The sequence below is a fragment of the Falco peregrinus genome, chromosome 8 (genome assembly GCF_023634155.1).
Source record: "Falco peregrinus isolate bFalPer1 chromosome 8, bFalPer1.pri, whole genome shotgun sequence".
NCBI classification, from domain to species: Eukaryota; Metazoa; Chordata; class Aves; order Falconiformes; family Falconidae; genus Falco; species Falco peregrinus.
In genome coordinates this window covers 4,695,164-4,722,142 of record NC_073728.1, presented here as the reverse complement: position 1 = coordinate 4,722,142, position 26,979 = coordinate 4,695,164, and the positions used below count along the sequence as shown (strand labels likewise).

Below are 26,979 nucleotides of genomic sequence, written 5' to 3'. Positions count from 1 at the left end.
GTAGCCCCAAGGGGAAATGACGCAGCCGTGGACCAGCTTGATAGCTCGTAACGTTCACCTGTAGGTTGGTTATCCTGCTGATCAACGCAGATTAGAAGTTCAAGTTGAGTTTACTGAAGTTTGGTTGGGGAAATAAAAAAACCCCAGTGATACGATACCAGAAATAATTAAAAACCAAATCAGAATAGCTACCTCCTAAGAACCCCGTACTGCAGGCTGACCTGCAGCACTGTATTGACTGAAATGCATCTCCACTGCCTTAGGCTTTAGGGCTGTAACCGTTCAGTTGCACAAACAAGTTTAAAATGAGATACACAGTGAATTACTGGCAGACTCGTCATCTTTATAGTAGAAGTAGGCAAAACACAAGAGAAGGGACAAAAGCGTCAACTGACAGTTCCGTTTATTTAAAATGACAAAAGAATGTTCCATCAGGGAAAAAAACACTGGCTGTGTAAAGACAAAGCCATTGATTGCTTTAAATCTCACAAGAAAATTTCACCCTCGTCAATAAAACTGGAAGTATAAAAGTAGTGAAAATAAACAGCTGCATACAGAACATGAGTACGAGATGTAGCTCAACAAACAAATACTGGATTTTTCTGTTACAGTAAAGACACACATTCAGCTAGTTATAGTAAGATAAAGGCATCAGGTCACCAGCCGTGATGTTCTGTAGCACTGTTAACCTCAGGGGCCTGGGGCACCAAAACTAAAAGTCAGTTTAAATGGAAAGCATTGCTAAATACGTTGTGTGCTCTAGGTCCTTCGGATTTTCTTTCTCTTGACTGCACGGGGCACATCAGTCTTCCTGGGCACAGCACACTAAATTGAACCAGCCATTTATTTTTCTGAGCAGCAGCTGGTCGATCCAGCGCTTCTGAGTGGCAGCAAAGCAGCACTGCAGTCCCTGTGAGTGACACTGGCCACTGCCACCCTGCCAGGCACTGGGAACAGATGGCAGCGCCTGGAGAAGCTGCAGCAGCGACTGTGTCACGGAGGGGCTGGGGTTGGAGGGGCCTCTGGAGGTCTCCTTGTCCAACCCCCCTGCTCAAGCAGGGCCACCTAAAGGTGCTGTGTGCGGGGTCCTGCGGTCTGTCCCTCCGCTCGGCTGCATCCTAGAGACCAGCTGCTTAAGAGAGCCTTGCCTCTTGACTGCGAGTTGTTAATTATCTTCAAAGGTGCTGAGAAACAAACCTGTTCCTGCTCTGGTAACTCCATCCTTTAAGTGCTAAAGATGGCATGCCCTGCAGCTATTGCTCCGTATAAATTTAACTTCTTCCCTTTGCTTTATCCCTAATTGCAAAAACACTTCATTATCAAAGCCTGTAAGGTCTTCTAGCTATTCAAATCAACAGTTACAACAAATGCCCTGGTTCACAGTACATGAGAAAATGAAGTTCCATTCCACCTGTTCTAACCTACATGGCACATCTGTTATTGTGAAAGATATGAGCGACCAGATCCTCACCTTGCTAGATCAAACAGGGCGAATAAAAACAACCTCCAGCCCTTTCTGCAGTCTTTAAGAGTAGGTCTCGTTTTGGCCGACGCTGCCGCTAGGCAGCACGGCTGCAGCCTGCAGAGGCTTTAGTCTTGGTTGTACCCGTTGAGCTACAAGCTCAGCATGTTCCAGTACAGCTTTAAGGTGGTGGCCTAAGAAGTGCTCTTCGTGAGAAAGGTCGTGCTAGATGTCCTACACAAGGAGACCTTGCCTTAAGAAACAAGCGAACATGAAACCCAGCTAACATTTTCGGCTTATGCTCTCTCGCTGCACCATGCCCTTAGGAAATGATTAAACCAGGTCAAACTTCAGCAGCACGTGGGTTCAGTGTGGTGTATACCTGCAGAGCGTTTCTCTTCTGTGATGCAGATGAAAATTCAAAGCTATGAAATTTCTTGAGAAGTAGTTCCCACAGAAGGTGCAAGCTTTCTGAGCAGAACCTCCGCAGAGGAGCTAGCTTTCCTTTGAAGCCGCCTACATACAGCCAACTATTTTAAACATTAAATTTAACTAATTCCCTTAAACAAAAAAAAGCGTGTTTCTCCCATCACTCTTGCCTCTCATTCCCATCCTCCTCTTTAACTCGGCTCTGGCGCAGTATCTCGCTAACTGGCAATTCTTTAACAAAGAACTTCTAAACAAAACCAGTGCACCTAAGGAGGCTGCTCAGAATGCTGTCCATATGCCCATGAGTTAAAAACTGCTACTGGACCTTCAGGTTGAGAAACCAAAGAATCGAAGCGTGTCACCAAGCCATTGACTGCAGAGCAGGATGCGTAAGCTAATCAGCAGTAAAAAGCTCAGCCTTTAAGTTGAATATGCTGAACACATCTGCAACAAGAAAAGTAGATGTCAATTAAACAAGCCAAGTAAAGACCTAATACTCTGCCCTTTACTAACTACAAAGTGCAACCAGGTCCTCGCCAAAGAGCAGCAGATTCACATCTTAGGATCAAACTACCATGGGGAAAAAAAAAAAAAAAAAAGACAACCCCACGCTTCAATTTGGAATTTTTTTCTGAAGTACACCCCAAAAGGACGAGGCTGCTGTCTGTTAACAGGCGGTACCTCAGCAGCGCTGGGACGGCAACGCTTCCAAGCTGCACGCCTGCTCTAGCTTCCCTCCCCACCCAGACCCCTCGGAAGGAGCACAGCCTTATTCCTTCCTGCCCCACGTCTTCCCTCCCCCTCCTGTCCTTAACCCTCATCCCCACAAACAAGGGGAAAGAACAACTGATAGCAATCCCAGTCTAACTCGGGATTCCCAGCTTTTCCTACGCGTCTGAACAGACTCGTTCCGAAGCGTTAGCTTGTCAAGTGTCTGATGTACGTCCGAAGGGAAAAACAAAGGAAAAAAGCACGTCCCAGCTCAAGCCTCCCACAAGGGTTTATGATACATACCACAGTGTCAATCTCTGCTGGGCCCACCATCCGAGACACCTCGTCAAACTCTTCAGGAGACATGGGGAGCAGATTTTCTGGAGACTGGAGCCTGGAGGGGTGGCTAATAGGAGGAGAAGAGCAGGGAAAAACCTTCACTGTAAAAGTGAGGCACATCTGGGCTGCCGTGTCCGGCTCTGAGTCCGGAAGGGCCACTAATGAGGTCTCTTGTGAAGAAGACCGAGCCTGTGTGCAATACACTTTACGAAGCCAGCATGGCTTTAAGCGAAAACTGGGCCTACCCGGTGATCTACATTCTAATGGAAGCCCAACAAGTCTGTAAGAACTTGCTTTTCAAGAAATTACTTGCCAGTACAACTACCTGCAAGTTTCTAGGGTTTTTACCTAAACCTGGTGTTTCAAACACTGCGCTGCATGCACGCAGTGTGATCAGATCCTCTGAGAGAGGAGGGATTTGACAGGAGCGCCTACACCTTAAATACTGTGAATACCCATGAACCACAGCTAAAAAAGTTATGATCAGTTCCTAGAAATCCAGCATTCCACTTACACTTCAGATACGGAGATTAACTCAGTCTTGATGTAGCCATTTCCCTTGGGACCATCCAAATCCATAGGCTCTGGTGCTTCAAGGAGACAAAAAAAAAAAAAAAGCAAAAAAAAAAAGCTTGGGTTTTTTTTTCAGCAGGTTTACTTCACATTGCCATCTTTATTGTACCAAAAATAAAGCCTGTGACCCAGATAAGGGGCAAGTCTCTCTCATGCATTTTACAGCACTACGGTTAACCTATTCCATTTTTTAGTCAGATTTTCCTTTTTCCTTTTCCCCTATAGAAAACAGGGTACAAAAGCCCTGCTACAGTTTGATGTAGCTCTATCAACACAGCACTATGGTTAATTTATTCCATTTTTAAGACACATTTTCCTTTTTGCTCTTCCCCTACCGAAAACGGGGAACAGAGCCCCCACTAAAGTCTGGTGTAGCTCTCCAACACGTGCTGCCAGGCCGCCCAGGCAGGCCCAGCCCTTGTGCCAGTCCAATGTGAGCCATGGTTCCGGCTGCTAGCAGGAACCTACATCTCCGAAATACCTCACAGGCTCACATGTAAGGGCCAGTGACAACTATTTTTGGGGTTTTTTTGATCTGACTAGATCTCATGCTGCACCTCTTTAAAACCAGACCTGTTCTTAGCCTACTAAAGCTGTCACCTTGCAGCTGGGCAGCACTCCGGCGTGCCACAGGCTGCCAGGACACTCCGACCAAGCGCTACCCCTTCTTTCGATGCCACCAAACCGACACAGTGCCCAAGCACCTCAAGCACAGACATCGCACTGACAGCGTACGAGCCATTTTTAGCACTCACCCTCCTTAGGCCTGGAGTAGTATTTGCCAAAGGCATTGTCTTTGGGTATATCTGGGTACAGAAATCTCAGTGGATTTTCAGGAATGTTTTCAGCTGCCATCACTTTGTAGTTGCGAATGATATCGGGGAACGTAACAGCAGAGAGCTCCTTCTTGGTGTACGGTTCTACCGAATGGAACTGGGGCTCTGCAGAGGAGAAAAGCAGTGACTCTTAAAGGTGGTTTCAAAGTTTTTTTCTAAAACTGTCCTAAAAAGCTGCAGCCACTTCCACAAATTCAGAGGTCCCATGAGCAAAAGGCTCGCCTGGATGACACCTACTGTGCCACAGGTAAATATTTAATGCCTCTCAAAAGGAGCATAATTGTTTTGTGGGACAGGAGAGCATACGGGGGGATAGCACGTAGTGATGGCTCCTGGTGCAGTTTGCATTCAGAATGACTGGGGTGACTTGGCTGTGGAAATTAACTGCAGTATTTCATCAACTAATTTAAGTCGCGCTACCTTTTCAACCTTCTTCCAAATGATGTCATTCCAACTCTATTGCCTATTAGGAAGCCTGATCCCAAGATACCACTTGGAGCTTTTATGCATCATAGAAAGAGAAAGATAAAACCTCCCTGAATGTTCCACATACTATCAGCCTTTTCTCTTTACTTGATTTTTGGATGTCTCAGGTATGAAGGCAGCAAAGGGAAAGAAGTCATTCAAGTACATTCAGCAGTTTCTCTTCCAGCTGTTGTAGATCCTGGGCTCATCCAAGTGAATGCTAGCAGCTGTGCCATCCTGGCAGGTGGGGCTGATTTAAGTAGTATGATAAGAGAGGAGCCCTGGCTGGATGGGGTGGGATTTTTTTGCAGTTTTTGAGTCTCCAGGTTTCCTTGAAAAAGGAGGAGAGAACAGTCCAGCTAACTGAAGAAGCAAGCTCCTCATCAGCCTTTTGGAAATTGGTGGAAGGAGAACTGCTTGGAAAATGAAGTGAGTATGTGCTTTATCTATGGAGAATGTGAGGAGGATCAAATGTTTTGGACCATGAGTTAAAGTAAAGCTGTTTGAGAAGGGAGTGTTGTATATGAGGAGCAGTGGGAGAGAACAATAATACAGAGCGCTGAATGTGGCTGTAGTGAACTTATCCTGGGAAATAAATCTCTGATAGGAAGCTGATATGGGTTTGGAGGGAGAAGCAGGTGTGTATGTACTAAGGGTGTCTTGCTAAGAAAGAACTTAAGGAGGGGGGGGAGGCAGCTTGTCCTCAGCAGAGTTCCAGGCCAGCAGCAGTACCTGGGCAGTGTTATCAGCCCCAGCTGAAACCCTGAACAAGTCGCTGTGGGGCTCATGTGCTGCGCTAAGGTCTGTCTGCTGCCGTTTGTGGCCTGCTGCTTGCGAGGGTGGTGTATCATGTTGGCTCTTGGTGTGGAAGAGTGTGAAGGTTTCTTGTTCTCATGTAAACATATTTTGAAGGCAAAGATGTTCTCTGTTACTGGCTTACCATTTTGAGATCCTTCTACCCACGTAAATGTGATTGCTCCCTCTTTGCTGCTTTCACTGAATCTTAGTAAAAATGTTCCTGGGCTCTGGTCCTTCAACAAAGCACGTTCTTTCTCTTTACTGATGAAACCCATGATGCAGCTGTAATGTTGAAAAGAAAAAGTTTGAGTTTACACCTCAACATAAACCCCAAGTTGTGCTGAGCTAGGTAGAGAAAACTAAAAAGCTTTTGTCACTTGGAAGAGCTGAAATACTTGTAAAAAGCCTCACAGAAGGTTTTATCGGGTGAAGAGCTGGAAAGCCAGCAGTGGGATGGATAGGCTGGAGCTGCCCTGTGGAAGCCATGAATCGCCACAGCTTTCCTCGGCACTGTTCCTTTGGCCTTGTGGCTTATACAAATATTTTTCTGAGCTCAGAATAAGAGAGCTTGTTCTTTACTGTCAAAGCTGGGCTGTGGAGGCAGAAGTGAATTTATATGTAATATGGTTGGATCCCAGCTAGTGGTTTTAACTTCAAAAGTGTATTAAGGAACAGCTGTTTCTCCTTTTTGGCTGATGAAGCAGAATTTGCTAGCTACCAGGTTGTGTTCGTACAGGGGTGGGGTTTGCTTTATTCCTTGCATGCATTTTCTAGATAAGCTATTAAGCCTGTGTGACTAACCTTGCAAATTCACTATGTTCAGCGAATGTCACTGGCGAGGAGGCCAACGGGGTAATTATAGGAAATGAACAGGCAGTGGGGAGCGAGCTGCACAAGCCATACTTGTACTAGGGCACAACCCTGGTCAAACCCCGGGTGATTTGTTTAAAAAGGTCAGAATTTCTTTGGACTGCTTCTTATTCCTTAAAATACTCCATCGATAATGAAGTTTTGAGTACAACTGTCCTTCTGTCCGTTCAGTTAAGAAAAGCGCCTTTTGCAAAAAAAAAAACCAACACACCCACCTAAAATCATGACTTTGCTTAGAATTTGAGTTGCTGTAAGCTATCCTGTTTTACGGGGGTTTGTTTTGCTTTGTTGTGGTTTTTTTTCTTTTTTAAATGGCATGCTTTGGGTAACAAATGTGTTTAGTAGCCAATATCTTGTGTATAACGAAAGTGTTTTGCCTTTCCATGCCTTAAGTATAACAATGCTTGTTGAGGCTGTAATACTTATTCTTTTGTGTTCAAGCGGAGTCTCTATCCTAGTGGATACTATAGATTTGTCTCTTTCCCACTCAAGTATCGTTGCAGTTGACAGGAGTTTTCCCTTCAGTTTCCCCTTCTTGCCTTTCTAGGAAACAAAGATCTGTGACTATCCACCAAAGCCAGCTGAGAGGGGGAAACCTAAGAGTAGTAAATCTTTGGGTTTGACTGCGTTCGGGATTTAGCTCGCACCTCTCTTCCATTAAACCCTAAGCAGGGGATTGCCCTCGTAACAGAGGGCAATGAGTAACGCTGTTCAAGCCTGTATACTATCAAAGCCACACGCAGAACCAACCCTGCAGGCACACAGCCGTGCTGAGGCGGAACACCAAACAGGACAGAACTGCAACTCTGCTTCAGTAATGGGAGCAGAAGTTCCCACTGCACTGGAGTCTGCTTAGCTAAGAAATACGTAGGTTTGGGCAGAGAAACAAGGCTTGCACTATAAAGGGCTTCGACAGAACCGATCTAGAGCTGGGGGGTAGTAATTGGAAGCTTTCTGCTGAATATAGCAAGACAGAGCAACCCTGCTGTTGTAGATCCTGCAAGCTTGTGGGATGCTAGGATGCTCTGCTGTGAGCGTGCTGTCGACAGGGTTTTGTCACTGTGACCCTGGCTAAACCTGTCTGTGGCAGCAATTACTTAATACTCTACTAAAATCAGTAAAACCTACTTTCTGGACTCATATTGTAGACACAGAAGTTCAGAATCTGGCTGCTGCCACCCTCAGGAGGCTCACCACGATGGTTGCTTGTGGGGTAGGCGTTTTGCTTGTTGGGATTTTGTGGTGTATGTTTTGTTGTTTGTTTTTTTTTTAAGATGGATGATGACTTTGTTGTACTTCAGTCTTCCCTGTCAACACAAGGGAGTCTCCATTTTAGACAGTGGGAAGAACCTACATACAGTGTGAGCAGAGGCAAAAAAAAAAACCCATCTAACATTCAAAGCCTTGCTCTGTGACTTAAGTGGGACAGCTTGGTCATCTGATGTTTTTGCTTTAAGCAGCTGCCTCATTAGAGGATTCTTCCCTACTAGAATTAATTTGCCTCAGATTTTTCTGGTTGTAGGTTCTATTTTATTGGATCCAAAGTACCTTCTCAAACAACCTTGCAACCTGAGGATGCAACTTGTAGCCTAAATGAAAGGTTGGAGGCAATAACTACATCTTACCCATCATTCCAGAGACACAGGAGATGTTTCTTAATAAGCTCCAGGATTCCCTCAATCCACAGCCAAAACGGGAAATTTTTATCATTTATATTTTCCTGAAATTCAGAATAGGGAAAGGCGGGGGGGGAGGGGGGAGAACAGGGATAATGAAACATCAGTTTTATTAAGCAGAAAGGAAGCAAGCTGTCAGTGCTGAGAGCCAGCATCTACTTATTCCAGCATTTTTCTCCCCTTTTTTCCCCACATTCCCTGTATTCTCTTAGAATTCCTGCCCCCCTTCTTTCTCCTTCTCTACTCCAGAAGGACAGAAACTATTGGGAATGAAGCATGTACAGAATTCTAGGCAAGAGGCAGTGTGAGTGAACGCCTACATGAGCCTACAGTACCCACAAAGCCATGACCCATCACCTCTCGTGCAATACCACCGGTCTAAGAGCCAGTGAATGGCTCTGGTTTCTGCCTGGGTACTGTCCCTGTTGGCGCTCTTGGGACATCCAAATAATCCAACACTGTGGGGCTTTCAACAAGGCTGGCGAACAGAACAGCTCAGAGACATTTTCTGTTCAAACTCGGATTTCAATTCCTCAGAAGCACTCGTATTAATGACCTTGAGTACCTGTAGGTCACCAGAGCTTTGCTCTGCTTCTGCCTGCTGTCATTTCCCACTTATCTATACCAGTTTAGGGTCTAAAGCCAAAGAAAATGTGATGCAGCCTCCTGCCTTGCTGCAGCCAGTGTTATGAAATCTCATGATGTGGCTTTCTGCCATCACGCTGACCCTCTTGGCTGCCCTCTGCTTAGCCTAATCCAGTTGCCTCTAGTCTGGGAAATGCCCTTCACGATGGCAAAAGAATCGTGCATCTTGCCATGTGGGGGTTTTGTAAAAATTTTCTGTAATAGTTAAACTGGAGAGCTATTCTATTAACAGCAACTGCTTTAATAATAACAAAGATGCTGTGTTTGAAAGATGCGGTTTTCTACATATTTTTATTATAATTCTACATTTTTACGTGACTCAAAAGCAATCCAAAATCATCTGCTCCTTGCTGTTACAAGCCCTTTTTCCTCTTGCTACTTTAACCTCACCACTAAAACCTCCCACAACCATATAAACTCTAGAATAATTCGGGTACAATTCTGAAAAAGAAAGCACCAGGCGGTGGGGGGAACAAAACCCAACCAACCCAAGACAGAGTTCCCTCTTCATCTCAGTTTTGAAACTGTGTTCATACCTTGCAGAATCTTGTCCAAGGAATAAGGCCATCGTGAGATCCTCCGCTTGTTGGCCCTGAACAGAATAAACAGACTTCAGTCATGTTGTGCAAGTTACTTAGGCTGGAAGGAAAGCACCTAAAGCACCAAGTTCTCAGTGTTTATCTACAATTCTGAGCTGTTGTACTAAGCAAGAAAAGAAAAGGACTACTGTGTTTTCATGACTAGTGCAAAGAGGGCTTGCAAAGTTCCCCTCTGGAGAAGTTTGCATCAGAATGACCAGATGTATTAAACAGACCTTGCATAATGGGAACCAACTTGTTCTGAGGCGTTCTGTGCTGTGCTACACCTAACACTTGCCAGTTTCAAAATGCTTCCAGGAAGCAGACTGAAATCTTGCACATCTCTTCTCCAGCAGAACGAGAGAACTGCAACCCATAGGCTTTGCTGTAGGAGCGCAGCAGACTCTACAATATCTTTCTGGGATTAAGCACTTTTTCTCCGTTCTGGTGACTTCTGGGCTCTTGCTCCAGAAACTCTTGACTCCTAGGTCTGCCCCAACCACAGACTCGCGTCATTCCTGTTGCAATCATTTCCCCCTACCTTGTTTTTATGTTAGTGTTTCATAACCACGTTCAAACAGCAAAGCAAATCCTATGCTGTGACTACAGTAGCTAGCTAGCGCTTTGAGGACCCTGACTGTATTCGGAGCCAAATCCTTTCTGTTACAGATCACACTATGTGTTTCAATGAAGTCGGGCATATGCTGCTTTTTCCTCTAATCTCCCTAAAATATATATAGGATTAGGGAGCTGGTTTCTGTGCCGCTAGTGTTAGAGAGCAAGATTCTGTCAACTTTCACATCACAAAACCAGCAGATGAGTTGTATCCTGGCACCCTGTTAGATTCTGTGTCCCCTTGCACTAGTGAATCCTGAATATAGAAAAAAAAATCCAGGTTGTTGAACAGTCTCAGTAGTGAACTACTTTTAGCTGTAGAGATTTAAATAGCATCCTTGCTGCTACCAGAGCTTGACAAAATCTCTGAAGTTCTGAAATGCTAAGTGACTACAGAAATGTGTCAGTGGTCACTTTGTCTTCATGATGGTTAATTAAACTAAAGAAATTACTCTCCCAGAAGAGTTCAGAAAAAGTAATCTATTAAATCGGTAAGCTTTTTGTCAGATCTTATGTCTTGGGGAAATTAAAGGAAAAGACTACTTGAATGCTGTACTTACCACCTAAACCCACTAACATCAAATCCTTTTAAATATAAATGCTTCCTGAAACCTAAGTTAGTAGAATATGCTGAAACAATGGTATCTTAACCTAGTCTACTATGCAAACTCAGTAGCGGTGTCAAGTGCTCTGCCTATCAGGCAAACTGACAAGGAGTTTGGAAACAAAGCTCGTGGCTGATTAGGCTTTTACTAAGGACTCTTGCCTGGGAGATGTTCCATTTGCTGTCCTTTAAAAGTTTCATAGTGTTTGCATTTTGGTATTGCAGCTGTATTTATGCTGTTAGAGTAAGCCCCCACCATAGTTGGGGGCATGTGTGAAATTAAAATTAACGGAGATGGCTTAAAAAAAAAAGTCAAGAAACAGCCACACCTCTAAAGATTGACTGAACATGTGCACTACTTTAGTGGCTCTTCAAAAGGCAAAAGTAGCCCCAATCTGCCTTGCCCTAATACATAGGACTTAAGTTAGAACTGTGGATTTTCTCATGACCTGACCTTCATCTACAAATTCTACCATACTGAAAACTGGAAAACGCTTCACTACTCTAAAGTGATACTGTATGAGGGGAAAAGGTGTGAGAGGAAATGAAAACTTAAAATAAGATTGCAGTGAAGACGTAGCTTCAATTCAAAGAGGACATCTGTGATGGAAGCAGGCCATACCAAGTAGCTTCTCTCCCAGCATGCTCAGCTGATCTGCATTAAGTCCTCTCTTTGTTACAGAAGAAAACTGCCAACTCAGAACTTCAGAAAGTTTAGACCACTTTGCATAAGGTGGATTCAGAAAGAAGGACAAGTTCTAGAATGGAAGGGAAAAATACAATCTATAGTTAATAAACATTGATTTTTGGAATGCCGTTTAAATTAATAAAAGTGTATTGCCAAAACAAAACGAAGACTTAAGAATGGATGTCAGCTTGAGACAGCTCAGCGAGTGCAGGCTGCTAGTCTGACAGGGGTAGGCACTCTTTACCAGGAAAAGCAAAAAGCAACCTCTGGGGCTCTGCTTTGGATGTGTCTTCTCCCACTGGGTAGAATTCCTAGATTACTCAAATGCGCTGTATTTTAATTCTTGAATGTTTGGCTTCTCGCTGTGTACTGTATACACTAACACAATGTATACTATCCTTATGTGGGATCTGAAGGTTGCTCTGTTTAGGATAGGGAAGTCACTGTGCCTCTTGCTACACCTGAAAGCCATTAAGAGTTACTGCATGGAAAAAATATAGAGACAATGCTTGAAAATTACACATAGCATTTCTGATGCATTTTTTTGGGGTTTGCAAATACCTTGGGGTCAGTAGATAGCATGTTGAACCATAAGATAGAAGCCCATCCGCTTGGAAGCTGGCTCACGTTTGAGATCACAACAATGGGAAGGGAAGCTGTCTGAAAGGGTACAAAAGGAAACATGTCAGACTACCTTGCGCTGCCACTGCAGTCCTCCTCTAGATTATCCTCAAACACACTGCCATCGTAAGTCCCTCCTTGCATGGTCTTCACTTTCTCACTTGAAGTTTGCACGCAGGGAGAAAATGTTAGTATGATGAAATGCTAGAAAGACTTAGGTGACTTTTATCTGATGAAGACTTTCATTTAGTGTCAGATATGATAGCACTGATAGTAATGGTACATAGCATATTGCTTCTGAAATAAAGGGAAATGGATACCTAGAGCTTACAACATAGGGTTGGTTATCAGACAGCCTGCAAAGAACACCTACTCTTATTTACCCAGAGATCTGACAGCATTCTCACTGCATGTGTCTATACAGAGATGTTGTGGAATCTCATTCATATAGTTTGAAATAACTGAAAGTGCTTGATAGCCAGCGCTTTAAAAAAAAAAGTTTAGATTGTCAGCATGAGTGAAATACAGGAATTAAAGTCTATCTGTTTCATGTAGGACATACCTCTAGGTCTATTACCAAGCCAGGCTGGCACAGCTGTGTCTCAAAGCTCAGAGAGTGAAGCTCTTCTGTTACAATGAGAGGACCCTTAAAAAGAAAAAAAAAAAAAAAAAAGAAAAAAGGGAAAACCTTTCAGGGACTGAAAACTGCCTGGGGGGAAGGTAAGGGGATTTATCATGGTTGGGGGGGAACCTTTTCTGCCTAAGGTTACTTGCTCTAGACTTCAGAAACAGTTTACAGGTCAAAGTCAAATGATGCTGCTGACTTCCTAAAACTGCCTGTTAAAATGCGTACTCTCTAAGCACCTTTTTTGGTTGTTTGTGGGGTTTTTGGCTCCTACCTAGAAGCCACAGAAAAATCTGTCCTTGCCAGAAAGTCCTAACCGAAATGTTTAAGCTAGATGCCAGTGAGGGAGAGTCCAGAGGAACAGCATTCTGGCAGTAGTTCTTGCTTGTAGATGCCTCCTACGTGGATCACTTCCTAGAAGCCCTGAACTCCTATTGATTGATCTGTCAACCTGTGTGTTTCTTCATCAGGCTGAGTGGAGAATTGTCTCAAATGTTTGTGCTGCTTACCTCATTTGTTCTGCTCCCTGCATTTTTCTGTTCTTTCAGTTGCTGCAAATGAACAAAAAAACCCCCTGTCACTTGTTTATATCAGCCACAAATGAAAGTGGTAGAGGATGGAAATGCTTGCATGCTCTAGTTGATCAACTGTATGCAAACTGGCTGCACTAGTGTCTGATTCCATTTGGGTCGAAGCTGTGAAAGCTGTAGGATTAAACTATAGGTAACTACTACTCTTTTATATTCATCTGTGAAAACAGATATTGCACCGTTACGATGTAATGACTTTATGTAAGAGGCCTTGTAAGAACAGCAGTGTGAATCAGGAAGGATCAGATGAAATACTAGTTATCAAAGTACCCTCTGAACTGGACAATAAAGTCCAGACAGTGTCTGTTCTGAACAACATTTCCAGGCTTTTTTTCTTCCTCCTCCAAAGAACTCGTTGCAACACAAGCTCCATAGTAGAAAATACTTCTGCATTTCTGGCCCTACTTCAGCGACAAAAGATACAGCACTTCAGTTGATCCAAAGATTTCAAAAAGGGAAGAACAAAGAAAAAGGGGAGATGATCACAGTTCCTCTTTTACAAAAGTAAACAGTGACTTCAGTAAGAGCAATCTCTATCCTTCCTACCACACCCTCTACCCACACAATTAAATGGATGTGCCAATAAAAAAATCCCCTACCAAGTGCCTGAATTCTGCTGCTAGACTTCCATTAGTAGATTCCTCCATGTTCATTACTTTTGTGTTTGTTCCCAAAATATTAAATTTCCTGAACCTGCATGAAGACAGAAAAGAATTGAGTCTCAAATTCACTGAAAAAACCCAACATTAATATACCGAACTGCGATGCTACATACCCTTTGACTGAGTTCTTCTCGGTTACATCTCTGTCAAAAAAAAAAAAAAAGACAAAAATATTTCAAAGATGTTGCCACAGACTAAGTGTTTTAGCAGCTGACAGCTGATGAGAACTGGTTGAAGCCTTTTGTGCACAAGAGGAGGCAATTGGTTCAAGCAGTCAAATATTGTGCTATGCAGGCTGTCTTTAACTGAGGCTTAAATTTTGCTATGAGGGTCTCATAATCAAAGTCCTTTTACCACATAGGTTTCAACTCTTGCTCTGAGGAAAAAAAATATAGCTCTGTCATTCTAAATTTGCTTTCAAACCATACAATATTGCAGAATAAATTGCTGCATCACTTGAATTGGTTTTCCCACTTCTCAGGATTTTACTGAGTTGCATTATATCTGGTGCAATTCTCAAAGCCTCGGTTCCCACATCCACATAAGAATTAGTTTTCCTTTTCCCTACTCCATGCAAGTTTCTGGACCTCAGAGCTGTCTCAAGCGAATGGAATGCCCCCTAAAGACTTGAATGGGAAGACAAAACCTCATCTGCTTTCTTAGAAGCACAGCCACTGTCATTATTTTGGAGACAGTGTTACATTTATTTCCCTGCCCTTTAAGTAAACGCTGAATTCATCTGAACTGTATTGCTCATAAAAAGCTAAACTTGCTTACAAAATATTGGTAATAGTCTGTTTAGATTGCTATTGCTATAGTTTTTCACTAGTTAAGGATGTCTCACATGTTAAAGGTAGACTCGTTTATACCCCTAATTCAAAGACAGTTTTAGGGGTAGCTAGACTCATCACTAGAGGCTACCCAAAAAGGAAGGTATTTTAAAGACACAACTAAATTATGTGACTGAAAACAGTTTCTACACTTTCACCTAGAGCTAGCCCAACTGAAACATCTGCAACAGTGAAGTTTAGAAGTGCACATGCTGCTTAAGTGCTGCTCTGTGCCCGCACTCAGCAGAAGCGAGCTCTCCTTGGTGCATCTGAGCAGAGCTGGTGGCAAGAAGCTGAGGCCGTCTGTACTTTGTGACATTTCTCTAATGGCAGAAAGAGATTTAGAGCAAGGGTATGGGTAAGAAAAAGGGAGGATGGGATGTACCTGCTGCCACGGGGAACCAGCCTGCTGCTGGCCAACTCGGCACTTAAAAATATGACAGCCTTTTGGATTTCTGAACACGGGGACTGTTTACTATTAATGTATAAAGGGATGAGAAAAATGCAACATACTTATCAAATAAAACTTTCACTTTCAAGTTGTAGTTCAATTCCTGCAATTTCACCAGCAACCTGGAAAGAGGGGGAAAAAAAAAACCAAACCCAAACTATTGCCAATTGCAAAAGATAGGTTCTCTGCTACCGTATTACTTATCACAGATATACCTGAGCTGCACAACTCGGGGCCACATGCAGGCTCCAGGCTTGCTTCATACATGATTGTAATTAAAAAGGAAACTAGATGGGCAAATGAGTTATTCTTTTGCATGACTAAGTGCTCTGGTTGTGTTTCTCATACACTCAATACCCCCCATTTCTGGTAAAGAGTAGAAGCTGACTGCAAGTTAAACTTTGCTAGAAGATGCCCCCACGCCACATGGAGCCTGCTTCCTTTTGACCGTAGCACTTGGGCTACAGCGTAAGATGTGCAACGTGCTCTGCTGGAGGAAGCCGGTGACATGAAAGGCTTACCACGCAATGAGTGGGAAGGGGAAAACATACCTCAGCTTTACAGTAAACTGTACGCCTGTCTTCAGGACTAAAGGCCTCTGCGGATGTGTTGGCATGCAAGGCTGCCTCTCTACCACAAAGGAGCTATGGAAAGAACAGATTAAAGGCACTCTGATTTATCAGTGTTCTTAAGGAATAAGAAATTGCATAAAAAATTAAACTTTACAGGAATGGTGATTTACCAGCAGTACTATATACTTCATTTGTTCAGTTTCAGTCTACAGAGATTGTAATTTTCTTTCATTTCTGTTGATGGGGCTAGAAATATTGCGAGCATAAAGTGATTTCATGTGGCTTGGCTTTGTCTAAATAAATTGATGGCTTGAGAAGGGAGACTGCTACCTCAAACTTCCCTGAAATCCAACAGTGTGTAAACACTGAGGTACGTAGCATAACACACGTGAGGAATGTTGCTTCCTTTGCCATTCCCAGTGCTCACTAAATTCTTCTGGTTACAGTGCTATGTCAAAATAGGTGCCCAAGAGCTAGATTAAGCTATGTGCGGATTTGATGAGGGCTGGCTAAGCCCACAAACCCCTGAGGCCAACCTGTTCTGGTAACAGCCTAAACTGCTGCCATCTCTAGCATCTTTTTATGTAACACTGTGCTAGGTAGATACAAATCCTGAAGCGTTTCTAATGCTACAGAGTCCTAGGCAGCATGGAGACTTTTCCTTCCACTGTAAGCACAGGCAAGATAACTAAACAGCAGCTGGATTTCTACAGCTCTTCACTGCCATCACTTCACTGAAAAGCAGTTCCAATGAAAGGCAAGTGGTCAAAGCACCTGAACGGGACTATAGAAATGTGGGTTCTGGACCCCTGTAACAGGGTGTTACCTACTGTATCTAAGTCCTTGCTCTTTCCTGCTAGGTTAAAGTCTTCTACAACATTGATTTTTGTTTGTTGTATGTTTATGGAATGGGACTCTGGTCTTATGTGGGGCAACTATCAGCTATAGTAACTCACATCCTAGAGATGATACAGCAGTAGTGCTGGCCTCTCCATGCTGGAGACAAAGGATGTGTCCAGAGAAAAAAGGGCTGAAGAATCTAGTGTGTATTTATCTTGGGCACAGCTTGGTGCTGCGGGTGGCTTCTTGCCTCTATTTACTTGAATTTTGCAGGGCTGAAGCTTAAAGCACAAAAAAACACTACGAGTCTTGATTCTGTAGTCAACGTAGACTGTAGTTAGCAGAAGCTATGATTAAATGACTGATTACAAACCTCTCCATGAGCCTAAACCTGTGGAAAACCTAGATAGGGTAAACATCAAAGCCAGTCAGTTTACTGTTTGTGACAAGCCCTGGAAAACCTCAGAAAATGCCAAATTAGCATGCAGGAAATACTGAGGGAACAGAAGGGAAGGTGTTCTCCATCCATTTATTCATGCAAGCACAAAAAGACTCTTCTTGTCTGTTACCTTTGGATGAGCTGTTTGAACAGACTGTATGTTCGATCCTGCAGAACTTGTTTATTTTTTGTGATGGGATCAGGGTCATAGGTAAACTTCTGTTCCAGTTCCTCAAGCTTTTTGAGCTGCTGACGAACTTGCTGTAGACTTTCAGCAACAATGGTGAACCTACAATTACAAAAGCACGCTAAAAGTAATAAGATTGTGTATTGTAATAGTGCTGAGACACCAGCCAGGTGACTGTCCCTAAGGACTAGGCAGTGCACAGAGAACACTTTTCACCCATTGGAAATATGGTGAGGTAATAAAATCAATGAAACATAGTTATGCTGTGACAGAATAAAAATGCGTAATATAAATAATCGGTGTATTTCACGGATCTGGTGTTCCTTCATAACACGCTTGCAGGTTCCTGTCCACTGCAGTTCTTGACTAAGACTTACCAGTTCTGTAGCTGGTCAAGACAGGCGTTGGGTGGCCCACCAATGCACGCAGTCTGCTGCCTGTGCTTCCACTCCACCAGCTCCTCGTTAATAAGAGCACTCTGAGTATGCTCTGTGGTGTTCAGCAGCTGTACTATCTTGTTCACTACTTCCTATAGAGAGTATTAAATTGCCTTGTTTATTAAAAAGACTTCATACAGGAAAACTAAGTTTTAGCTAATGCTATCTGTCTCTCAAACCTCTGCAAGCACCTCAAAGTAATAGTTTCTGTCAACAGAGGATGTTTCCTAGAAACGCATGCATTTTAGCTGGAGGATTTGCTAGATTAAGTGGAGAAACAAAGCATAGTCGCTATTGCTAAATTCTGAAGAGCCAGTGTATCTCTTCCATGTCTTTCCCAAGTGTATATCTGGGATCACTCAGTACTTGCTGTGGATTTGAGCACTGCAACAAGAGGGAGCGTACTAACTCCATTAGAGCTGCAAATTTTTAAATCGGTTTTTTCCTCAAGAACATGACTATTGATATGACACTTTCCCTCTTGTTGTTTGTCTAGTTTTACCTGACAGTGATAAAAGTTGCTAGAAGAGAAATAAAATTGCTTACAGGGATTCTAGATTTTTAGTCAGGATGGACAAAATGAAATCTTACTTTAACAGATAATAATAGAAAACTTTTCTATTATAATTTATGTCAATCCAATGAAAATGAACATGTGTTCAAAATGAAGTGCTGTTGCCTTCTGAAAGAAAATTTGAGCACTACCTTTCTCTTGAGGTCAAGTGATAAAAACATCTTCTTGAGATTCATCTGTTCTTTCTTATATTCTTCCTGTGACCCACCGTTGGACTCATGCTCTGTAAAAAAGTCCAAATCGTGTACATGAGGACCTGCCTGGCCAGCATCAAGTGAAGTGTATCTTTAAAGCTTAAGGGAGGAAATGTTTACTATCTCCTAGATTTTTTTTTTTTTTGGATTCCTCCTTTCCCGCTTCTGAAAGGACAGAGTCTGCAACTAAAGCACTAATGCAAGGAAAAGCCACTATCCCAGCAAAGTAATTGAGATGTGAGTTTGCTTGCTTTTTAGTGCAAGAACCTTACGTAAAATAATGATTATATTGTGTAAAGATACACACTGAGCAATTTGTTCTCGTGCTGACTTCAGGTGTTAATCATTCACATTACCTAACGGTTAACTTCTGTTGCCAGGTTATTTCAAGGGAGGCTGTTCGGAGCCTCCTGAGGCAGCACAGGCAGACAGGTCCTACAGTCGCCCTGGCTACCACCTCTGCTCCCCACCGACCTGAGGGTAGGGGTTCCTGTCTGCCTCACACAAGTGCTCCCTGCCCCCGAGTACAGAGAGCAAGATCCTGGTTCAGTGCTCCCCTTGGGATCTTCTGAACACATCCCTCTTCTGAGGGATGATCAACTGCCAATTTGTGTTGGAAACTGAAGCCTTTTCTAGAACAAAGTAGCCAAAAAAAGAAAAAGGCAGGTCTATATAATAAAACCAGTGTGACCTACAGCTGCATGTGCTTCCCTCAGTACACAAGAAAATACAAAACTTGAAGCAGGAAGGCATTTGTGAAATACAAGATGGCAAAGAAAAGCCTAAACTTAACTATTTAGGTGTATGGTTGAAGAGTGACAGAATCTATAGGGCTTGCAGCTTCTAGCAGCAAAGAGATATAAAGGACAAAGGAATGCTGTCTGTGTTAACAAAAGAGGCTCTCTTGTACAAACAGACAGATGCAGAGAATGCATTTTCAGGAATTTAGGTTTTGGTGTAAATTGGCATTAATGGAGGGGCATTATCAAAGTAGAATTAAAGAGGAGGGACGTTCCCAGTATGTTTGGCTACACATTGTTAGGTTTCGTTTCCTGACACAAGGCAGCAGAGTTTATACTCTTACAAATTATATGCAGTAGGGTGTGTCCTTGATAAATTACTCACCTCTATTCTGCAAGGTTTTACACTTAAAGTCATATTCATCTTGCATATCCTCTAATGTCTTGATGTCTTGCTCTACGTCCTATAAAGCACAAATGAAGGGTGGCCACAATTATTCAATATTTTTATGTAATGCAAGACTACTTCTGACTAGGAACTACCTGGTACTAGCCCTTTGCTTCAGAACTGGATTTCACCTCTGTAATGCCCTTTCCTGGAACTCCCGAAGAGGAAATAACCCTACACTTAATCACCTTCTATTCACTCTTCCTCCCTCTTCTCAGCTAACTAAAAATCCAGTGATTTTAAATATATGGCTAGACAATAAGGGCTTTTCCATAAGTTCCAGAGTTTAGAAGAACCTAGGCTACAGTGGAAAAACCTGGAACAGCACACAGCTTTTTAAACAAACTTCCAGATTCTTAGATATTGCTTGGATAAAAGCTTTCTGTCATGACACTACTTGTTAAGATGACAAACGTGTATGTGTTAAATGAAAATCTATCTTCTAGTTTACAACAAGTTGGTCAGTATATGATTTGTTAGTTTTTCCTCAGTATTCCAGATAGGTAAAATGCTTTTGTTGCCAATACTCAGGCACAAGAAATTTGATCTTGCTAAACTAGTCAAATACCAATCTGCATTATGGTGTTACTGACAAACAATTGCTTTCTTTTTTCAATCACTGGTTATAGCCTTGAAAACCAAACCATTACCTGATTTTTATTTGTCCTTTTAGAAGTCTTATGTACTGAAAGCTTTTCAACATTTGTGAATCAACAAACACTACTTTCCGAAGTCATACTATACTTACTATAACACTGTTTTTTACGGCCTTAACTTTCGCATCAAGCTCCTTCTGTTTGTCCAGCATCCCAATCACAGTGTTCTGTATGCTCCCTACTTCCATCTGAGGGAAGCAAGCAGAACAACAGCAGAAGTCAAACCAGAGTGAACCATGACAGTAAATACTTTTTTTTTTTATTAATGTAAGCTAGCGGCTCTTGTTGGCAAACAACATGATGAAGCATGCTTGTTCTGATAAATTATACTAAGGCTTTATAACATAAAATCGAGTTCAGGTGAATTTGCAAGAAACAAGGGAGGACTAAAAATGCCAGTTGCGAGGTAATGCTGCTTTTTTTTTTCATCTGTAGCAATATAAAGCTATAAACATATTCTGTTTTCTCTCTGCACAAATCCATTTTTTTTGTTTTGCTTATCTTCATGTATCTTCTAAATGTGTTTCAAGAAAACCACCACCCTGAAGGCTGGATGATGTCTACATCAGGTATTAGATTCATCCACACTGGATACGGGGAGAAACGGGCTAAAAGCAAGAACAAGATAGGTCTGTTGACAGGCAAAAAGGGTAACTTGGTGTGCAGTTTCTTTCCTACAGGGCATTGAAACACATTTTTAGAACTCTCTAGGTTTTTTGAAAGCTGACCTCAATATCATTCAGGAAGTTTATTGCACGATATTGCTCAGGGAGAGTTGTAGTAATTTGAAAGACAAGATGTACTGTTAATGTGTGGAATGAAACAATTGGTGTTAGAAACTTGCTGTCCCTCCAGTGTGGGACAGTCAGGTATGCATTGTTGGTCTGACTAATGCTTCAGTTTAAGCTAAGGTCATCTAAGGTATTTATTTTGGTAAACTGCAAAAAGTCCCCATCATAGGTTTAAGTCAGACTATTCAGGCGATCTGAGCATACTCTAACATTCTCCTTTTGGTTTATATGATGCTTATTAATTGGCCTTGCTCTGCATTTTATCTTCTCGGCTTTGGGAAATAGGAACACTTACCAGAAAGCAGAGGTAGGGCATGCTGTCGTACCTAGTGCCAACAGTAAGTATAGGAGGACTTATTTCCCTCTTTAATGACTCAAATACATTGTGTGCTAGAAAGCCAGTCATGACTGCTTTTGCCAGAACAGAAACTGAACAGCTGTGCTGCAGCTACAAGGGGTCTGTCAGTCATATTTTTAGTGGAGCTGTTTTGGACACAGTTGTATTGGGTTCCTTGTTGAAAGTCTGTGCCAGGGTGCTCTTGCCACTCTACCAGCTTTGCCCTAAAGGGAAGTATTTCAGTATCACGCTTGGTCAGTCATCACTATTACTATGTAAGTGGATTACATCTAGCTATACAGTTTGCATGCCTTTCCCAACTGCAGAATGTTCTTATTGCAAAACAGTTCTCCTTGCAAAGAAAACACAAAAAGATGAAAAGTCAGAACAGATAAGGAAGGAGAAGAATATGGCTTTACCTATAGTTCAGAGATGGGCTTCACTTGGAGAGAGAAAAAGAAAAAAAAAAAAGAAATACTTGGAGATAACTGGGAAGGAGAATGATGCATCATCTTCCCAGAGAGAGAGTTCACAGAAGCAATAAGGCTCAGCTGCTTAATATGGATTAAATTCAGGAGTAAAATGCAGAAGAAAAAAATCAAATCTTGATGGAGAAATGAGGCAAGCAGTAATTATTAAATTGTGCTCATCAGATTTATTACATCAGGCTAAGCATTAAAAAAAGTGTAGCTTTTACATCAGTCAAGGAATAAGAATTACTTCCTGGCCATTTCCCCTCCAAAAGCTTCATACAGCACAAACAAACCACACTGTCCAGCTGTTGGTGTTCACTCTTCCGTCTTTAAGAAACAGGGCAGAGAGAGAACAGCCTGTTTCCTCTTTCAGTCTTCTTCTGGTCCCTCTGTCCCAAATAACAAAGGATAGATACAACCACAGTAAACATTCAAAGACTTGTTACCTGATTTGACAGCTGGGCACTGTTCAGTATTTTTCTCTCTTCCTTCAGACAGTTGTAGATGATCATTGCCATATGTATTGGGTCTTCTTGGAAGTTATCCTGGCATTAGAGACAGTATGTTGTTAAAAGTTCCTACCCATAACTTCCTGTCCCTCACTAAACCGATCAGCAAAAAGATCAGGGGGTGACTGTGAGCCTTGGGGCACACACTGGCCATAACGTGCTCCAAGCCTACAGCAAGTGTGACAGCTGAAACTATCTCCAAATGAGTTTCTATTTTTAGTTCACCAGTGTACAAAGAGATGGGACTTGGCACAAAACGGGTAGGGGTCAGAGACGGTAGTGGGAGAAGTGAGATACTACCCTACAATCCGGGAGCGAGCTCGTCTCTTGAGAGCCATCCTCCCACAGCTCTGAAGTACAGCTGCTGGTTTTGAAGAGCAGTTGTTCCAGTTTGATAGGTACAGCTCTTGCTCAGTGGTGCAGAGGGGATCTGTTAGCTGCTGCTTATGGACACGCAGTCAAGGCTGGATACAAATTCAACCTTATTGTTCCACAGGCATACAAAATTGAAACATGCTCTGGACGGAGTACTGCCTGTGCTCTGCTCAGAACGGGGCTGCCCCGAGGGGTCACCAGGCCTTACAAGTACAGCCTGGTCATGTCTCCTCTCCTCAGAAAACAGTCCCCCAGTCACTGACGTGTGGTGAGGAGAAGCTAGGTGTGTGGGCAACAGGCTGTGGAGAAGGTGACTCTATGGAAAAGCCCTACAGGGAGGAGGGGAGGACTAATGAAAGTAATCAAGCCCACTAAGGATATGCTCCGACTGCCACTTGCTACCAATTACTTTGGCCCTTGTCTTTGTCAGTACAGTATGGTGCACAGAAGTGCTGTTTAATGACAAGTCCTCTGCTATTAACTGTAGCTCTGCAGTTAAACGGGCAGGATTTCTTCCCGTGTTTCTTCTGCATCAGCTTATTGGGATGCTGAGGAAACCTGCTGGGCAAGGGGTGGGGTAAGTGAAACTACATTCGAGTAAGTGCTCCAAATAAATATAGCAAACACCTTGCAAACTACAACTTCCTTTTTCCTCGAGTTCTCAGAAACTGTAACTGTACCAGTACTGAAATGGTAACTTTATAACTGTAGCCAATTAAAAACAAAAATGGAGCAACATTTGAATTCTGGCTTTTAAATTAAGATTCTCACACATTCTCTGCGAAAATCCCTCATGGTAGGGTAGTTTGCTTAAAGGCATCCAACTGCACTACTGAAGCAATTCAAGCAAATGTGCAGGCATTATACCCCAGGCGTACCTGAAGATTACGTTTGCTCTTCCTTATGTTGTGTTGCAGCAGAAAGTTGTTTTCTATCAAGAATCGACTAAATTGATCATCAAGTTGTGAGAGCAGGTCGTGGAATAACACCGTAGCAAAAGATACGTTGTTGGCTGCATGTTCCCTAGAACAATTTAAGGCATGCTTGTGTTAAACACACTTTCAACACCGTGTTCAAGAAATGCATACAGGACTAATTTTTTTAATTCCCAACTCCAGTTGTAGCAGATGCAAGCAGTAAGAATTGCCTTCAAATATACACCAGTTTCATTCTCTCAACTTTGACTTTACTTTCCTTGACACAGAAATGTTTTTCTCTATTATGCTTGCCACGTTCTGTGCAATTTCATTTACTCATTCCACGCACATCAAGAAGCTAAAAAGCAAACGTGATGCATGTGTGTGTTGTACCACTCGTCTAAAAGAAGACACTCCACCAAAATCTTGGCAAAAGTTCAGTATGTGAACAGTGAGAGACTGAGCTGCCAAGGTAGTAATTGATTGGGTTTTAAAACAGCCATTTTTGTTACAGACCAACCAAGGGAAATCAGATATGCTACGTGTTGGGTCCTTCTAGAAAGCCCTGAAGAGGGGCAGGAACACAGGCTACAGCACCCACACAGCTACTGAACTGTCGTACCAGCAAAGGTTCACCTAGCAGCTTGCTTCCCCTGCTGCCTGTAACTGCATTGCTTAACCCACAACCTGACAGCCCACTTCTACGCTTACCAATCCTGGTTTTCCAGCCACTGTGCCAGGTACTGCCTGATTTCCATAGGAAAGCTGTCATCGTATAGCTGGTGAACTTGCTCCAAAAACTTGGAATCAAGTTGCTGTAGCTGATACCACTGAGTCATCCTGAGGAAGGAGAGCGGGAAATAATCAGTGTAAATGTTTTAGTAGTATTTGGACTGAACAAGTGAAAAGTAACTCATTCAAGATTTTCATGAACATCAGCAAAATTGGAGATGTGCTGGCTTTAGCTGGGATCGAGTTCATTTCCTTATAGTAGCTGCTATGGGCTGTGTCTTGGATTTGTACTTAAAACTGTTAAGAGGGTTGTTTTTGTTATTGCCGAGCAGCGCTTACAGAGAGCCAAGGGCTTTTCTGCTCCTCACCCCATCCCACCAGTGAGGAAGATCTGGGTGGGCACAAGGAGTTGGGAGGGGACACAGCTGTGACAGTGGACCCATACTGACCAAAGGGACATTCCATATCATATGGTGTCATGCTGAATATATAAAGCCGGGGGAAGGAGGAGGAAGGTGACGGGGTCATTTGGAGTGGTGGTGTTTGTCTGCCCAAGCCCCTGTTATGCGTGCTGGAGCCCAGCTCTCCTGGGATGGCTGAACCCCTGCCTGCCTGCGGGCAGTGGTGAATGTATGCCTTGTTTTGCTTTGCTTGTGCATGCAGCTTTTGCTTTACCTATTAAACTGTCATTATTTCAAGCCACGAGTTGCTCTTCTGATTGACTCCCCCATCCCACCCGGGGGCAGTGAGCAAACAGCTGTGTGGGGCTTGGTTGCCAGCTGTGGTTAGACCATGACAGAGGAGTAGGAAGGAAAAGCATTTCCAGCAAACAAAACTGTTTTATTTTCAGCTGTAACAGTTTTAGATGCTAATCGTTAAAACTGAATACAACTTCTTCTGTGTTTAACTTTTTTTTAAACACAAAACACTCAAGTTAGGATAGTGCACTATTCTGTGAAAAATAACTTGAACCTAGATCACACTTCCCTTTGAGAAGTCGCATTTTTCTTTTAAACCCCTTCTCACAGCATTTAGAGTACTGGCAACTGTCATCTTGCTTAGCAGGGATGTGGGAATGAGGACCTGTGTGTCTGACACCTATACTCCGCAGGATCAAGATCCAGTATGTGGAGTTTCACGTTTTGTTGGCGCAGGTGTACTCCCATCACCAAGAGCGTGAGTGGAAAAATAAAAGAAACCTCTAGGGGTCCATTTTCAAGGGCTACTTGTGTCCCCACTTGCCTGCTCTGAAAATGGACTAGATCTCAAGCCACTTTAAATGGAGAAGTATTGGAAAGAAAAATTTTCTGCTATGCCCTTGAATTTTCAGGCTAAATTCAAGTTCTGTGTGGAGCAGACACTGGTTACTTAAAATGAACTAATATGACTGAGAGAAGCCACGCTGTACAGTAACACTTCTATGACGGAGTGGCTTTATGTTCTGATGTACAGTCTCCAGCCACAGATCAGTTAGTGGGCTGCAGGCTAGCATCTTGTAGTGGAAATGGCATGTAAAGATATGTCCAAGGAACAGCTCAGGCTGAGAACATGGGTGGTAAGATGGAAGTCCACCTGTAACTTTTTTTAAAAAAGGGTGACTGGACCCATCCAAAGAACAGGGCAGCACTGGGGCAGAGGGCTATCTTGTATGTGGCTTCCTGTCAAATTCATTAGTGTTTCAGTCCCCTCGCCTGCCAAATGGCACATGCTACATAAGAAGCAAATGAGAGTTTAAAAATGCTATTATGCTTAAGGTGAGGGCTTTGAGGATTTTGATGTGCATGGAATTCAGACTATAGGTAACATAGCATTTGTGTATGCTGTAGTGGTACCAAGGCAAACAGTTATATGTGACATTGGTGAGGAAAGCTGGAAGAATTTGTCGAAATGCATGAAGTTAGTCTGATGGGGTTTTTCCCTGAGTGCTTAAATGAAGACTTATTCCACTATTCCTGTGTTTTAAAGCTGCCAGACTAGGAAGGGACTAGGGAGCGGTGGCAGATAACCATACAAAGAGGCGCTTACAGAGCAAAGTAATAATTCAGCAAAGATAATCCTTGGGGATGTGAGCAGGGAGACACTGCAAAAGTGGGAAGCTGGCACCTTCCGAGAAGGCATTAGAGACCACCACAGCGGCCCAGGGCTCACCCTGCCGCCTTCGGCCACCTGCCGCGCGAGGTGCTGTCGGCCGCGCAGCCCGCGGGCCGTTCTGCCTGCCCGGGGCACAGCCCGCGGGTGCCCGGGGAGAAGGGCCCAGCTGGGCGCCCCTGACGGGCGGCGAGAGCTGCGCGGGTCTGTGCTCCAACACCCCCGTTCGAGCGCAGCACGCAGCCCTTTCAGGCCTTTGAGCTCTGCAAGCCCGGCCGCTAACCCAGCGCTGCCAGGCCCCCACCGCACCACAGCCCTTCCCCCGCGCTCCAGCGGCGTTTGACCCCGCAGAGCCGCTCCCGGTACCAGGCCCGGGTGGCGGCCGCCGAACCGCGGGCTCCCCGGGAGCGGAGGGTAGGGGGCAGCCCCACCACCCCCACTCCGCACCTCACACGCTCGCCGCGGCCCGGCCCGCACTTACCCGTAGGTCGAGGCTCCGCTGCGACTCCGCGCCGCGACCCTCGCTCGGCTCTGAAATACCCGCAGAGCCGGGGAGCGGGCGGCCGGCGGCCGGACCAATGGGAGCCCGGCTGCTGAGGCCT

At 43.6% G+C, this 26,979-nt stretch overlaps 1 protein-coding gene across 2 annotated transcripts; it reads right to left on the bottom strand.

Moving 5' to 3' along the window:
* Positions 1-386: 386 nt before the first annotated feature.
* Positions 387-26,979, bottom strand: STAT1 (signal transducer and activator of transcription 1). Of its 2 annotated transcripts, XM_055812275.1 has the most exons (24): positions 26,859-26,979; positions 24,269-24,397; positions 23,519-23,663; positions 22,203-22,301; positions 20,248-20,343; positions 19,437-19,515; positions 18,249-18,340; positions 17,484-17,635; positions 17,050-17,208; positions 15,620-15,712; positions 15,131-15,190; positions 13,901-13,930; positions 13,725-13,818; positions 13,045-13,086; positions 12,473-12,556; positions 11,851-11,949; positions 11,224-11,359; positions 9,341-9,396; positions 8,109-8,203; positions 5,756-5,895; positions 4,270-4,455; positions 3,456-3,531; positions 2,906-3,008; positions 387-2,335 (listed from the first exon to the last, which is right to left on the bottom strand). In XM_055812275.1, the coding sequence occupies exons 2-24, from the start codon at positions 24,394-24,396 to the stop codon at positions 2,312-2,314; spliced, it is 2,268 nt and encodes a 755-aa protein (XP_055668250.1). In that variant the 5' UTR covers position 24,397; positions 26,859-26,979; the 3' UTR covers positions 387-2,311. The 2 variants fall into 2 exon arrangements, with proteins under 2 accessions (XP_055668250.1, XP_055668251.1); XM_055812276.1 differs by lacking the exons at positions 387-2,335; positions 2,906-3,008; positions 3,456-3,531; positions 4,270-4,455 and adding an exon at positions 4,890-5,146.